This window comes from Camelus ferus, chromosome 27 (assembly GCF_009834535.1).
Source record: "Camelus ferus isolate YT-003-E chromosome 27, BCGSAC_Cfer_1.0, whole genome shotgun sequence".
Lineage (NCBI taxonomy): Eukaryota > Metazoa > Chordata > Mammalia > Artiodactyla > Camelidae > Camelus > Camelus ferus.
In genome coordinates this window covers 6824213-6840552 of record NC_045722.1, presented here as the reverse complement: position 1 = coordinate 6840552, position 16340 = coordinate 6824213, and the positions used below count along the sequence as shown (strand labels likewise).

The window sequence follows — 16340 nt, the reverse complement described above, 5'->3', positions numbered from 1 at the left end:
TCCACAGCTGGGGTCAGCAGAGCACCACTGTACGTATCTGGAAGGGCTTAGGCTCATCTCAGCCTTGAAGATGCCCCGGGGGGCACCGGCAGCTTTGGGGCCTCGGGAAATGCGATCCCACCACGGTAGAGAGCCCCTACCCACCCCTAACCCCTCAAAAATGCAGCTATCTGAAACAGACCCCAAGGGGCATCCTGGCCATGACAAAACAGAGGAGGGCCACACCCCCCGGGAGAAGCCGGGTGGGGACCGCGGGGCGCAGCCCTCCCAGTCCAACCCCTCGAGGCAGAGTTCCCGCCGACGCTGCCCTCCAGGCCACCCGATCCTCGAGCCAGCCGGACCCACGGACCCAAGGAAGGGAAAGGGGACGGCCCCGGGGCGGCGGGACGGTCGTCGGAAGGCGCCCTCCGCGTCGAAGCCGTCTTCCAAGCCCCCCAACATGGCCCGGGGCGGCAGTCAGAACTGGAGTTCCGGGGAGTCGGACGCGCGGCCGGAGGAGCAGGCGGCCGAGACTGGGTGAGCTGGGAACTAGGCGGGTGGGGTCGCGCGGGGCCGGGGCGTCGGGGTCCGGGCCGCGAACTCGCCGCTGCGCCCCAGCCCACCATCCCCAAGCGCCGCCGGAACCTCCGCGAAGGTTCTGGGCCTTTGTGGCGTCACTGTCTCCTTGCGGAACCTTCCGCCGGCGCCGAATAAAACCCGCCGCGGAGGAGCCGGCGGCTCGAGTGCGGCGGTGTCGGGCGCGGAGGGCGGCGCGGCGCGGGAAGGAGGGAGGGCGGCCCGGGCGGCTGCGGCGGCAGCGGCGGCGGCAGCGGCGGCGGCCGTGACCGTGACCGTGACGCGCGGCCGGGCGGCGGGGGCTCGGGCCAGGAGCCCGGCGGGGGCGTCCGGGGCGCGCTGACCGTCCTGCCCGCCCCGCCCCGCAGAGACAAGATGGTGAAGGAGACCCAGTACTATGACATCCTGGGGGTGAAGCCCAGCGCCTCCCCGGAGGAGATCAAGAAGGCCTATCGGAAGCTGGCGCTCAAGTACCACCCGGACAAGAACCCGGATGAGGGCGAGAAGGTGCGGGCCGGGCTCGGGCGGCGCGGGCCGGGCTCGCGCGGGGCCCGCCGTCAATTATTCAGCCGGGAGCTCGGGGGCTGTGAATTATTGAAGGCGGCGGGGAACCCGAGCCGCGTCTGTTGGTGAGGCGGTCGCCAGGCGCCGCGCACCCCGCCGCAGGGCCGGGCGGCGGCCGGGGGTGGCCCGAGGCCGAGGGGCCGCGGCCCGGCCAGGTGGGGGGCGCTTCGCCGAGCCCCAGCCTCGCCCGGTGGGGGATCGGGGCTGGTGCGGGGACCCGAGGCCCCGGGACCCCTCGTGAGCCCCCGAGCGGCCCATTCATTCCTCCGTTCGCTCCACAAGTGTTGATGGGGCCCCTCGGAACGTCAGGGAGGGGTGGGACTGAAATGTGGGGGCCCAGTTCTCACAGGGTATGCGGGCATTCCTGTAGGAGAGGCAGCCAGCAAACCGGGAAACTGAGGCACGCGCGACCAGAAGTTGTGTGCTTGCTGGGAATGAGCGAGAATGAATTATGTTTTTGTGTGTTCCTATTCCCTGTTGATAGATAAACCCTAGAGATGAGTTTCTTTCATCTGAGCTGGTACCTTGGAAAAACTCTGAGTCCCTCTTGAGAATGGCTGACTGGATTTGTCCCGTGTACCTATTTCCTGCCTCATATAGGTTGTCAGACATTGAATAGTCACTTATTTTTTTTTAAACAGGGACACGGAGATCTTTAACCTGACACATCATTTTATACGAACATTCCAGGTTTTCTGTGACAAATGACCCCCATTTGTTCCAATATTGGACTGAAAAATGCTCTGCATAATAGAGACCTAAATTAAATTTTTTTCATACTGTTCATAGGACTAGAGTCAGCCTGCTTCTTATGCTGAAGGAAGCTCATTACCCACCTGAGTAGGTGACTAGGAAGATCGGGCACTGATCCTTGGGAAAGCGTGTTGGCCTGCTCACTCCTTTCACTTCTTGCCATTTCCTTATACAACTTCACATGTCCTGGATGAGCTGGCGCTTTTGTAGTAGCCGATAGCAGTGACACCCCGGCCACTTTTGAAGCCACAGATCACCCATCTAGCATTGAGACCCTTGGAAACAAAGCTAGTATTAAAATACCTGTCTGTGTTAGCTATTCTGGGCTGGAGGAAGCTGCCTAAGGAAGATTGGCTGGGTGGCAACAGTGATAGAATATTTATATTTAGCCACATGTGTGGAGTGTGGTTGTCACAAGTTTAAAATGCTTTCCTGTAAGACCATTTGTCTGTTACTTGTGTTCTTTCTCATCTATATTTAGGTGGCTTACTGTAGCTTTTGAAGTCACTGGCTTTCTACGTGCTGTTGGTGATTCATAGATGTGCTCCCTAAATTCATTGTCGGCTGTTTCTGAGAACCTCCTTTAAGGAGAATGCACCCAGGCTGCTAATCTCACGTTTCAGGGGTGCGTGTGGGAAAGCCTCCTGACCCTGGTTTCAGGTCAGATCTCATAGCACTCTCCAAGAGGAAGTCATGGCTGTGAGCCTACAGTTGCAGTGAGTCTGCTCTTGGTGTTCTGAAGCTTTTTTTAAAACTGGACTTGACCTGTACTACATTTCTGTAGGCGTTGCCCTTCATATACCTGTCTGAACAGGGTTGGTTGGTTTTAAACTAATATTTATTTATAGCCAGTTACTGAATTATTGTCACATAAGTGAGGCTCTTGATAGTAAAGTCTGGCAGGTTAGGGGTGAGGGTGGGGGTTCTGTGATGTTCTCCTGGCCAAGAATACTTTCTCCTCCTCACTTTCCACAAAGGGAATAAAACTCTTTAATTCAGTTCTCTACTAAAACTCCTTCCAGGAGACTGCTTCTGACCGTATGCTGAACCCCTGGCCCAATCCTCATCCTGCTCTAATTATGGTTCCTTGTTTGCTATCCACATTCCCCAGAAGTGAAGGGGGTTGAAGAGACAGGGGACACAATTTATAGAAACTCTGCTATTAAGCTCCCTAGAGAGGACTCGTGTATTCATTCATTCATTTACCAGATGCCTCCTTTCTGGTCCTGCTTACGTGCTGGGCACACTGTGTGGGTCTGTTCTTTTTTGCACAAGTCTGTGCGTAGTTCTCGTCCACTGTATCTGTCATAAAGGTGGAATTTTTTAACTTTTTTTCTTTTAAATTTGTCAACTGTATTAATGTCTCTTCAAAAATAGACTAAGCCGGTCTGTTCCTCCTTGCTCCAGGACAACTGAGAAGGCTGCTGGGGTGTTGGTCTTTGTTTTGTGTCCTGTTGTCCCGTGTTGCTAAGCGTTGGGCAGCCTGTGTTTGTCGCCAGGTGCTCTGTGCAGAGTCTCTCCTTTTCTGCGTGGTTTTCTGAGAGACACGTGAGCGGCGGGTCAGTAAGCCCAATCCTTTTCAGGGGCAGTGATGGGGATATATTCTTGGTTATTAACCACGTTCGCTTTTGAGATGAGTTTGATCTTTTGGCCAATTTCACTCTAACTTTTAGTTTGAATAATAGATTTTCAAGGTAAAAAATTATGAAAGAGAGCATAACAGTGAGGAAAATTTCAGAATATTGAGGAAAACCCCTCAAGTACACATCACCCTAACTGGTGTCCTGTGCTTCTTCCCAGGCTTTTCCCAGGGTGTTTGTAGATGGTCATCCTGGTACAGAGGTTTTTTTATTTCCTCATCACTTAATATTTAATCACAAATACTTTTCCAAGATGCTGTATGGTCTCCAAAGCCATTTTTCCCAGCTGTATGCTAGTCTCATGAAGGTCCTGTGACACAGGATTACAGTCTGAAAGGTGAACTGGTCAGAATACAATCTCCAGCTGTGGGACCGGGCTCAGGCAGGGAGCTGAGTTAGACTCTGAAGTGCTGGGACCCCAGGGGTAGTGGGAGCCCCCCTCTCATGTGAGATCTGGCCTGTGATTGAATGCTCCAAGTGACAGGGCATTCCTTGTCCTTCTGAGATTAATCATCCATTCTGTTAAGTCCAGTCATCCATTCTGTTAAGTCCAAGTGTCTTTCTAGTATTCAGAATTTTTGGTGAGTGTTTCTAGTGGACATTCTCATGAAGCATATTTACCTGGTACACATGCGCCCAGAAACTCTCTGGCAGCCTAGGCCCAGCTGCTTTCTGATCTTCTGTACTAGGCACCTAATTCCTACACCTCAATTCTGCTGCTGCAGAAAGGATGAATGATGCCTACTTCTTTGGAGAAATTGTGTGAGAATTAACATATCAAAAGATGTAGCTGCCTTGATTCTGATTCTGATGTCTCTAAGGCAGTTTTTAAAATTACCCAGTCACTTCTTAACTGTTATTTATTAGCTATAATTTATTATTTTTTAGTTACTTATTATATCTCTGTAAGGGCTGTGTAGTACAGGAGAAGACCTAGTGCCTCTGGCAGGTTCCATATCTGTATCTTCATGGTGTTTTTCTCCTGTATGTTTTCTGGAGCCAGCTGCATTAGAGGCTGTTCCTATGGACAGCTGTCTCACAGTCTAAGCCCTGGCTCTGGAGGGCCAAGACCCTGTCTCCTGGATTCATTTCTGAATTCCCAGAATGGAGCCATTCATCTAACAAATATTTACCAAGTACCTTCCACATGCCAGACAGCATTCTAGGTTTGGGGGTACAGTGGTGGACAGGACAAAGCTGACCTAACTCCCTGTCCTCAGGGAGCAGACACTGTGGTGGGGCACACAGTCTCGGCACTGAGTGCCCTGGTGTGCGGCCGGGGCAGCCGGAGCAGGATTGCAGGGGGAGGGAGCAGAGGTGTCAGGCTGGGCTTGTAGATCCGAGTAAGGACTGACTTTTACTCCACGTGAAATGAGCCCCCTCGGAGGGCTTGGGGCAGAGGACTGACACAATTAGAAGGCTCGCTCTGGCTGCTGTGTGAACAGACTGAAAGCTGGCAGAGGAAGATGGGAGACCATCAAGGAGGTGACTGCAATAATTCAGGCCAAATATGGTGGCCTCCGCCAGGGCAGGCGTGGTGGTGGTGATGAGAAGGGATGGATTTTGGATATTTTATTGTATTTTGATTTTAGTTTTAAACCTCTCATGTACATACAGAAAATACCAGAGGGGTACAACGAACACCTGCTTTTCCCTCACCCACCTTCTGCAGCTGTCAGTACGCCTCCACTTCCGCTTTCCCTGTCTCTACTATTACCGTTGTTTGCTGAAGCTTTAGAGAGTAAGTTGCATACATCATAACCTTTCAGCCCTTAATGTTTCTCCTAGCAAAAACAACATCCTTGCAGACAACCATAGCCCAGCTATCAAATTTAAGAAGTTTAACGTTGAGGAAAAAAATAAATCACATTTATTCAGTTCCAGTGTCCCTTGTACCCATTTTTTCCCTGGTGCAAGATCCAATCCAGGCTCACATGTTGCACTGAGTTTTCCTATCTTTCAGGTTTTCAGAATGTCTTTCAGTTGGGGTTTTCTGATTCTTACAGTTGGATTGGAGGGTTACATTTTTGGCGGGAGTGTGACACATGGGGTATTTTGTCTGCCAGGGTACTGGAGATAGACATTTGAGGGTAGCTCAGGAAGGGTTTGTTGAGAGATGGGATGTGAGGGAGAGGAAACGAGGTTTTGACGTTACCTGTAAGTGACATACGGGGGAGACTCTGGGAGGGGCAGGACTTCAGAGGGAGATTAGGGGGAGATTAGGGCAGGTGTATGCACAGCGTCCGCAGCCCGCGTGCGGATGGGTGCTCACAGGATGTCTGTAGTTGAATTTCATGCCAGTCAACTAGGAAAGTAGCCCGCATGAGCTGGAAGGCCTGCAGTAGCGCCCGGGAGTCCTGGGACTTACCCAGTTGTAGGTTAAACCCTGGCCTGGTCTCCCCGCATCCCGGCTACTCTCCACTTCTCCCTGTCGTGTGCAGCCTGAGTAGGGAGAAACGTTCCTGCCTACTGCTCTCTCTCCCTGTGCCCTCCCGTGACCCTGCCTCTCATCCCTTAATAATGTTTGCCCTGTGTTTCCCACTCTCCAAGGGGAGTAAGTGGAAAAATGAGGTTCCAGATAACAGAGACCCGCTAGCTTGGAGGGTTGGGAGCAGAATACCTCTGCCCTTATATTCATATGGAGGGTTTGCTTCATAAACAGTTCAAGCCTTCTTTCCCTCTCTCTCTTTGATCTTTTTTTCTTTTAAAGTTTAAGCTCATATCCCAGGCATATGAAGTGCTTTCAGATCCAAAGAAAAGGGACATCTATGACCAGGGCGGCGAACAGGCGATTAAGGAAGGAGGCTCAGGCAGCCCCAGCTTCTCATCCCCCATGGACATCTTTGACATGTTCTTTGGTGGCGGAGGACGGATGGCTAGAGAGAGAAGAGGTAAATGCTTTTAGAGACATTAAGCAAATTTTATAGTTTGCAAATTGTACATGCTAATGGAGTCACAATGGATCATGCCTTAAAAGGGTACAGTTGTCACCTGTGGGGGTCATTAGCTTTAAGCAGTGTACCCCTTGTCTAGTATCCAGGCTACCCGGGATCTCTTAGTGCATTTAGCAGTTGACACCCTCTAAATACCACATATAAAGGAGCAAATGGTTGAGAAGAGAAGAGGAAGTTCAAGTTCACCTTGCCCTCTTTCTCCCTGCTGTTGGGGTCAGGTTCCTGCGTGTCCTAAGGGACACAAATGGCACCTCCTGTGGCTATTAGTGATGCCTCTGCAGGGAGTGTTTCTCCCCTGGTGCACACCCTCCTCCCCGGGCCTCCTGACCGGGGCCGGGGCCTGCGGGCTCTACCGGGGGCTGTGTGGCCTCCTTTTCTCAGTCTGCTCAGGAGATGTTGTAGGTAACAAAATTTACCCCTTTATGTTTGAATATCTTTGTAAAAGAAACTGCCTTGCCTCTCTCTTCAGAATGCATTAGGACTAACAGCTTCATCCCCGGAGGTGAATGAGGGGCTAGCTCTTGGTGGAATGGCCCCCGGCCTGTTTTGAGTTTTAGGCTTTGCTCTTCCTAATTTTTCTACCTCTTACCTCCTGCCAGGCTATGGTCTGGCACCTCTCACTGTTACCAGTGGCCTCTAATAGCCAGCCCCCTTCCCCTGTCCAGTTTACAGTTGATACTCTGCTTTGGACCTCAAAACCAGTCAGATAATCAAGCTTATTACAATCCTGGATGAAGTCAAAAGAAAGAAGCTCTACATTGGGCTTTAGGAAGGGCAATTTGGGTCAACAAGAGGTGCCTAGATAAATACAGCTGTACTTGTTCTCACATTATAATTGACTTTGAGCTTTGAAAGCTTGGCTGTCAATTCTGTGAATACAGTGTGCTGAAAATCACAAAATGTTTATTAGGGAAAAATCCTTACTCTGTTGTCTGGCTGTGTTGCCTGCTCATATTATTGACTGTGTGGATGTGATCTTGCCCAGCTCTCTCACTGTCTTGAGATGAGCAGCTTCACGCCCTTAATTAAGTCATCTCTCAAAGTTAACAGCCAATAGACAAGGACAGCTCGTCTCAGTGACCTCAAGAGCCCTATGGGCAGCAGAGAGGGACCTGATGCTGTGGGTCCTGACAGGCTGGCATGGTGCCAGAGCAGACAGACCCCCATCCCGAAGATGAAAGGCCCACCATCCTGGACGTACAGATACTACTTCCGCAGATCAGAGAGTTCCCACTGGGCCACTAGTCACAGGAGGGCTCAAAAAGTAAAGGGCATGTTCAAGGAAGAGTTCCAGTGAAAGGTCCAGAGATTGGCTTTATGCGTCATTCATAAAGGCTCCTTTCATGGGGAGAACCTGACTGAAACCAATTTCATTGGTTAACGTTGCCTTAGGTTTCTTCACTCATCTTCCTGTCCTCAGATTTGTTCTTAGAAAATAAAGTTGGAAAGTCTTTTTGTTGCCATCTATACATGATTGAGTAGTTAGCTCATCGCTAAAAAGGGGTATTAGTTCTCATATTGGCAGACGGCCAGAAGGATGGGCCAGGTGTAACAGTGGCATTGCTTCCTGCAGGGAAAGGAATGAATGACACACGTGCAGTTTTGAGACTTCATACAAATGAGTGTCACAAGGGTGGTATTTAATACAGTAGTATATATAATACAGTATTAATAATTATTTTTTCTTTCCTTTGGCAAGGCAAGAATGTTGTACATCAGTTGTCTGTAACTCTTGAAGATTTATATAATGGAGTCACAAAGAAATTGGCTCTCCAGAAAAATGTAATTTGTGAGAAATGTGAAGGTAAGAATTAATTTTTTAATGAATCTCATAATTCTGATGCCTTAAATCTGAAAACAATTCTTATTGATGTACAATTCAGAGAAGAATCATTTATCTTCAAATGTCTAACAGATATTGCACACAGGTGGCCTGAGGGCCAAATCTGTTTTATTTGGCCCTGTACATTTTTTATTTGGACTGCACATTTGTTTAATATGTTGACAATTATTTGAAAAATATAAAAATGCAGTCTTTGTTGTAACTGTTCAAGCAGCAGTAGATAGTAAATAAATAGATGATGTTCCTGTCTTCCAATAAAGTTTTATTGACAAACCAGCCAGTTGGCCATGGTTTACTGATCCCTGACTTCAATGTAAATGTAATTAACATAATTTTTTAAAATCTGAATTTTCAAGAAAAGTCAGATCTGATGACTTTGTCCCACATTGTCCCACAGAGAGGTGGCTGAGCTGGGTAACCACCCCATGGACAGAGCTGTGTTCTCCGGTCTCCACTGTCATGTGGAGGCATGGGTGTTTTTTCATCCCGGGATAGAAGAAAACACAGTCGGTGAAGCTTAAACGATGAATTTGTCCTGGCACTGCCAAAACCACAGATGTTTGTGATCACATGTTAACATCTAGATGGTGTCTGCTTGGCTGGAATCATCCAGACTCTTCCACGTGGCTTTTCATGATTGTAAATAGAATTCAAACTGCAGTGTCCAGTTTCATGGATCATTACCCTTCTGCGGTGGAACCCAGCAGAGCTGCTTCTAAGGGGAGAGCACAGCCTCATTCCTGTCTCCCTGCAGGTGTTGGTGGGAAGAAAGGCTCCGTGGAGAAGTGCCCGCTGTGCAAGGGGCGGGGGATGCAGATCCACATCCAGCAGATCGGGCCAGGCATGGTGCAGCAGATCCAGACCGTGTGCATCGAATGCAAGGGCCAGGGCGAGCGCATCAACCCCAAGGACCGCTGCGAAAACTGCAGTGGCGCCAAGGTCATCCGAGAGAAGAAGATTATCGAGGTGCATGTGGAGAAAGGTGAGGCTGCGCAGAACTGGCACCCCAGGCTGGTGGAAATGCTTCGCGGGTGCTGACCCTGGGACACACGGGTTAGGTAGCAGGGAAATGAGAGAGTATGGTGGGTATCTGAGCACCATTGGAGTGTGCTGTCAATTCCTCCGATTTCCAAGGCATCTTCCCTTGACCCTCCCTGGCTTTCTTTCCATCCTGTGTCACCTGCCAAAGTTTTCTTGCTGAGGTCGCTTCCATGTGATCAGAAACCACTTCTTTTTAAGGTTTTCCTATGCTGTGGAAGTCACTTGAACATGGTTTTGGTTAATTGCCCTCTCTTGCCATTCTCAGACCATTCCTTTAGAATCATTTGGAGTGTTCTTGCTAATGACTTTTGAGCTTATGTGAGTCTTTGTAGCTGCATGTCCTGCTTCTCCATATGTTCCCCACCTGTTGCATCAGAGTCTCCCAAATCCAGCCATCTTACCCCTGCTATTCATTTTGCCTGGGGTCATCATTTTAAGGTCTTTTCCCCTCTTAGTTGTTCCCCCTGATTATTCTGTGGCTTCCTAATCGAGCAAGTGTATTTAAATGAGAGGTGACACCAAAGTACATGAATCAACACTGAAATCAACACAGGGGTTGGACTTCTCGTTAAAACAAACATGCCTTAACCGTGTGCCTGTGTGAACACAGCGACTTGTTAGGAGGCCCCCAGAGCCGTGCACTGCGTGTGCATTGACAAGTGGGTGGTGGCCTTGTGCCCGCAGCGCGGTGTTGGCTGTGGCATCGCAGAGCCTGGGTGGGCAGGGAGTGTGCGGTGGACTTGTGACGGCCTCGTTTCCCACTCTCCTGCAGCCTGCTTGGTTGAAGACCCTCAATATGCAAGAGGGCAGTGAGGCCTCTTTCTCAGTGGTAATCCCAGCCCCATGCCTGCCCCAGGTTGGGAGGTTTGATGAATAAGAACCCCAGAGGGCTCTGTGTGCCTTCAGAAGCTTTGTTGAAAGTCTGGTTTTTATGAAGAATGGCTAATCAGAAAGGGATGATGTTTCATAGGTATGAAGGATGGGCAAAAGATACTATTTCATGGAGAAGGAGATCAGGAGCCTGAGCTGGAGCCTGGTGATGTCATAATTGTGCTTGATCAGAAGGATCATAGTGTCTTTCAGAGACGAGGCCATGACTTGATCATGAAAATGAAAATTCAGCTTTCTGAAGCCCTTTGTGGCTTCAAGAAGACGATAAAAACACTGGATGATCGAGTCCTTGTTATTACATCCAAATCAGGTAATGTTTCAAATGTGTGTTTAGTTGTAGTTGTTCTGTGTGTCTGGCATAATAATCCTGGCAACTCAGCCTGGTTTCACGTTCAGGGTTGACTTCTGTCGCACAAGTTAGTGTGACTTGATTTTCTCTACGTTTAAAGTCACCACTAAAGACTCCTGAGAATTTTGTGAATTTCTTTTATAGTCTTCTAGAAAGAAAAATGCAGAGTTGGGGAAGGAGCCTCAAATAGGAATCTCCGAGGTCTAAAATTCTAACTGGAAACTGCCAATTTTTTTCCCCAAGACTTTCCTACACCAGTTTTATTTAAAACACAAATAAGTATTTCTCTTTCTGTGATGGCAAATGTGGAACCTGCCAATTTAACTTAACATTTAAAAACTTAACTCTTGTATGATAAGAAAACACAACTGATATAGATGGTGTTAGTCTATCAATTGGTGACCTGTGCTGATTCCTCCGTTTCTCTAGCCTCCGGGTTGTCGATTACATGTGAGAGACATTTTAAAATAGAATTTTCCTGAAAAAAAGACATTGCCTGCCAGCTTATCCTGGGCGGCTCCACAGAACTGCCTGTCTGCACACACCTACAGGAGCTGGAGGGGGCTGCCTCTGGACCAGAAGGTTCTCAAAGGCCTGAGAGCTCAGCCTGCCAACACATGTCTAGAAGCCAGTCTCCCAGCTCAGCTAGTGTTCACTGCAGTTAACAGTCCACGTGGGCCCCTGAGCACCTGCCTGGAAGGGGCTGCAGGAAGGGCAGGCAGATGGGAGAAGGGAAGGGGCCAGGCTGGGGCCCTCAACTTGAAGCTGCCTCTGGAAAGCAGCACTTCAGGTCAGTTGTCCAAGTCAAAGAACGTCCAGACAGCTGTGGTGGTGGCTGAGCCACCCAGTCACCCTTGACCCCATCACTGGCCATGAGTAGTGCTGCTCTAGGCCCCTCACTGGCCACAGGGTCAGGGAGTAACTTTTTCTGTGGGCATCTGAAGTTCAAGGCTAGAAGGGTGGGTTCACGACTAGAGTGGGAGGTAACCAGCCCATAAGCTGTAGCAGGTGGTAATTAAGACTCCAAAGTCCAGTGGAGTGAGCCACCTTGCCTCCCTGACCACTTTCCAAGGCTTTCCTGCCTCTGTGCCCATTTCTTTCTTCCCCTTTCTGGCCTTGTTCTCCTTCTCTGCCACTTTCCTCTTTGGCTTTCTGTTTCCTCCTTTTCTGGGTATAATGTGAAATGGAATTATATATCTAAGTCCTGCTGAGAGGTTTTTTTGTTGTTTTACTGTTGTTTTTTTTACTTTTTGTTTGGAAACAATTTCAAAGTAACAAAAAGTTGTAAAAATAAAATAGTACAGGGATCACCCATAAATGATTTGCCTGTTGTTAACATCTTACCCTGTTTGATTTTTCATTTGTGTTGTGTTTGTATACACATATACTTAAGGATTGGGGAAAGCACTGCAGTACAATGAAAAATTGCATGAAAAATTTAAATACAGTACCTTCCTTTAGATTCCATTCTGCAAGCCTCCCAAGGTGCCCAATTCCTCCCCTCATCTGAATAGGAGAGCTTGAGGATCACAGTTCACACAAAGCCCTAGGCCACAGGCTGTGAGTGGGCGTGTGCCCGGTACCCTGGGTACCATGTCCGGGACCCCCTAACATTGTGCCAGGCCTGATTCCAGCCCTTCTGGGAGGAGGAGCTGGGCAGCACCTGTGTGTAACTTCTTTGGGGAAGCTTGTCCTTGGCCAAGGATGGGTGATTTGAGGTCTTGGGTCGGTGTGGGCCCCTGCCATGGGATTGGACCCCAGCCACAGGGAACCTGGGTGCCAAGGACGAGAGAGAGGAAGTGAGCCCCAGAGGGAAGGAAGTGGTCAACCCCAAGAAACCCATGTCCTTGCTTAGTTATGTGGACGGGCAGGGTGTCCAGAAAACCTTCTGCTTTTTGCTCATTTATCCTTTCTTGTGTCCTCTCCTGTTCTTTCACCTCTTCTTTTCTTGTTTTGGCTAATTTCTCCTTCCTTCATTTCCTCTTCTCTCTTCCTCTTCTCTTCCACCGTTGAGGTGCCTTTCTCGCCAGAGGCCCCTAGGCTGTCTTAAGCATGGCTGAGAATCTGGAGATTAAAGAAAAATGTCCCTTAGGAGCTGCCCCAGGGTGTGAGCCCTCACAGAGGAGCCGGCTCACTGTCTTCTCCCTTCTCTTACACGTGCTCTCACAGTTTCCCAGCCCCTAGTGAGCTAGAAGCAGAAGCACGAGGCGTTGTGCTGAGAGCAAGAAGTGACCTGATAGGAAGAGAGAGACAGAAAAACTGTTAAAAACAAAACAAGGAAGAAGCCCAGCCACCAGGGCCACTTAGCTAAGGGCTCCGCCCGCAGTCGGTAGCCCCGAGGGCCACGTGTGAGTCACCGCCCTGCACGCCCCGAGGAGAGAGCGCTCCACGCGCTGCACTTTAGAAACTCCTGTGATACTTGGAAAGATTTCCTCGTGAGAGGTCGCCCGGGGGAGTGGGATGGTGAGTAAGTGTTCGCTTGCTCTCTCCCACATTTTTCCTGAACATTTGTTTCTTCTTTGTCCATTTATATTACCGAGCTGAAGAGCATACTTTTTAAAGAGACCCTTTTGCCTCTTTCCTTTTCATGTTTGGAAGGAAATCATATTTTTAGATTTGGGGGAGAACCAAGAGCTAAACTCCCACGATGCCTTTTGAAAAAGCAGACATAAGACCCAGCGAGTGCAGGCCAGACCAGCTCCGGCCCACTGGCACGGTGAGGGGGCTGCCCGGGGCCAGAGCCGCCTGTAGGCCCCCCAGCCAGAAGGCCGGCCATCCTGCCAGGTGGGGTCTGGCTGGACTCCTTTGAGGCCCATTCCTGCTCCAAGCTCCGCTTGAGTCTGTGAGGGGCAGACTCTCCCACTCATGAGACGATGTTTGTAATGACCTGGAGAGGCAGGCTGACAGGTGATAGCCCTGCTTACCCAGACTGAGTGTGGATTCCTAGCTCACTTTTTTAAACCAACCTACCTTATGATGGAGGCTCCTGCACGCTCCTCCTGGACGACACCATCCTGCCAGAGCCCAGCACGCGGCCAGAGGGTTCCACTTCCCCCCACCCCGACCCCCTTCACCCAGTTCCTCTGACAGGGACCATTCTGACTGGGACCAGCCTTTTCCAGTCAGATGCTCCGTGACCCCTGCCTTTGCCTGCCGCCCTGGGAGTGCTAGCCTCTGCCCCAGCCTCTCCCAGCAGGGAGAGACCTCTCCAGGCTGCCCTCCGTCTTCCTGTTTCATAAGTAACCCTTTCTCGCGGCAGGCGAGGTGATAAAGCATGGGGACCTGAAATGTGTGCGGAATGAAGGAATGCCGATCTACAAGGCGCCCCTGGAGAAGGGGACTCTGATCATACAGTTTTTAGTAAGTGCATGTGTTTTATTCTCACGGGACATGTTATTAAATGCCGTAATTGGGAATGGAAGAAACAACTGCTCTTTCCACCTTACTCTTTACAGGTTATTTTTCCTGAAAAACACTGGCTTTCTCAAGACAAGCTTCCTCAGCTGGAAGCTCTTCTCCCTCCTCGACAGAAAGTCAGGATTGCAGATGACATGGATCAGGTGGAGCTGAAGGAGTTCAATCCCAGTGAGCAGAACTGGCGCCAGCACAGGGAGGCCTACGAGGAGGACGATGACGGGCCCCGGGCCGGCGTGCAGTGCCAGACGGCGTGACGCGGCCGGCGCAGCGTGGCCCGGCCTGGCCGGACTAGCACGTGATGAATGTAAAGTTGGCACAATGAAAATGGCATCGCTTTAATGGCCTCGTGTTTGGGGTGTCCTGTGTATGTGTTCAGCATTCTCAATTGCTGAGTGTCTTTTTGGTTTTTCTTTTTTCTTTTGGTTGTAACTTAAGTTATAGCTTAATTTATATTTAAATGTTTTAAGTGTAAATCACCTCTAGTCTGCATATGGAATCTGTTTATTTACATTTTCAGGATACTTTTGAGATGCCAGTGACCGCACTGACACTTTGTGCTTCTAGTGGCTTTGCCATAACTCAGTTGCACCAATAAAGCACAGCCCAGGCAAGAGCACTCAGCCCGCCGCGAGCCTCCAGGCCCGAGGTGGGCGACCTGGCCACCTCCAGCTCTGCGGTCTCTCTTCCCTCCCTCCTCCCTCCTGCGGGAGTTACTGAGGGCATGATCTCAGGGCTGCTAATGTGACCTTTCTGAATCTAGATCCTAGATGACTCCCCTCCAGAATAAAAGCGCATCTGTGGACTGGTCTTGGCTGCAGTGCCTGGTTCACACTGAGCAGGCTGCAGGGCCAACTTGATTCCTCCTGTTCTGTGCCCTTGAGTGCTTGGAATGGGTTGTGTGTGTCTGATCAACTCTCTTGGAAGCTTCCCGCACCTTCCAAGCCTTGTGGTGAGGACTAGCCAGTGTTTTAAACGAAACGCCGATAAAACTGTTTGCCTGTGACCCCCGCACCGTGTTCTTTGTGGTTTTATTTTGTTGACAGCCTTTGCAGTATTCTCCCACCAAAGTGCTTACTTGTAAAGAAAACGAGACCATCCATGTCCCCAGCAGCCTCAGTGCAGCAGCGGAAGCCATGGGATAACACTGGTGGTTTGGCCTCGTGGCACAGCCAGCTTCCCTGTCTGACCCGTGATCCTGGATGACTTGAGGGTCTGGAAAGGCAGAGAAGGTCTGTGTTTTGCACCTCATTCTCCCAGACTCAGCTCCCTCCCAAAGGACCGCCCCTCTCCTTGCACAGCCATATCACAAAGGGCTTCCTGTCCAAGGGTAACGTTTTAGTGGGAACTGCACTGACTGAGTGCCACTGAGGGCTGCAGGCTGTACGGACTGCCACTGTAAATGACAGCTTGTTTGGAGGGGGTTAGGCATTAATTTACTCCTGGCAAGAAGACTACAGTTTAAATTTAGGGTTACCTCAACCTTTAGCTATTACTACTCCTTTCCTCCCCAGACTAGCCATGAAGAAAAACAGCTCCCTTCTAGGCTGCTGGCCACTTTTCAGAGCCACCCTTACTTGGTTCTACAGTACCTGAGAGTTTGACTTAGACCAGGGACCTCCCTGGGAGGGCCAAAGGCAGATCAGACCCATGGCATGCAGGTCCGGCGGATGGGCCAGGCTCCAGCAGAACACTGCTGGCTAGTGAGTGCGCGTAACGCGCTCAAACTAGGTATAGAAAGAGCTCTGTCTATTGGTCAGGAAAGACATAAAAGCTATTCTTCCAACTAAGACTATATGAAAATCAATTTACAAGCGGACCACAACTCCGGGATGTTGTTTCTGTGCTGTGACTAATAAATTGCTAGAAAATTACTGTCTAGTTGATGGGACAGAATTACATTCAGCTCCTTGCCATGTAAATGGGATTTGGAGGATGTTGCTTAAAATTTATTCCACCTGTACATTTGTCACTTTAAAATTAAAATCGAGCTGGTATGAAAGACATGGTTTTGGTTTTTTAAAAATTTTCTCAGGCTCCAGTGAGCAGTGCTAAGTGCCAGTTTGCCTCATATTGGCTGATAAAACGGAATGAAGTTTCCATTCACGCTGAGCTTGTATTTTGGGGGTAGGGATAGATGCAAACATCAGGCCCTGATGACTGCAACGGAGAGTAATGAGAAGGCGACCAGGGGCAGGCCTCTACTGGGAGCTGATGCCCGAGTAGCTACCTGAAAGCAGTGAGACCCCTGAAGGTCTGAGGAAGAAACATTCTAGGCGGAGGAAATGGTAAGGGCTGTGTGGTTACAGGAGGGTGAACAAGGGGAAGAGGCAGGA

The 16340-nt window shown here is 49.8% G+C and overlaps 1 protein-coding gene across 5 annotated transcripts; it reads left to right on the top strand.

The window, feature by feature from the left end:
- The first annotated feature begins 276 nt into the window (after window positions 1-276).
- DNAJA4 (DnaJ heat shock protein family (Hsp40) member A4) lies at window positions 277-16006 on the top strand. Of its 5 annotated transcripts, none has more exons than XM_032469370.1 (8): window positions 277-516; window positions 924-1062; window positions 6223-6403; window positions 8166-8270; window positions 9064-9291; window positions 10321-10551; window positions 13850-13950; window positions 14046-16006. In XM_032469370.1, exons 1-8 carry the CDS (start codon window positions 440-442, stop codon window positions 14259-14261), a joined length of 1278 nt encoding a protein of 425 aa, XP_032325261.1. In that variant the 5' UTR covers window positions 277-439; the 3' UTR covers window positions 14262-16006. The 5 variants fall into 5 exon arrangements, 3 of the variants coding, with proteins under 3 accessions (XP_032325261.1, XP_032325262.1, XP_032325263.1); XR_004315738.1 differs by lacking the exon at window positions 14046-16006 and adding an exon at window positions 11020-11380 and having other exon boundaries at window positions 322-516; XR_004315739.1 differs by lacking the exons at window positions 13850-13950; window positions 14046-16006 and adding exons at window positions 11020-11380; window positions 12760-13843 and having other exon boundaries at window positions 322-516.
- Window positions 16007-16340: the final 334 nt, after the last annotated feature.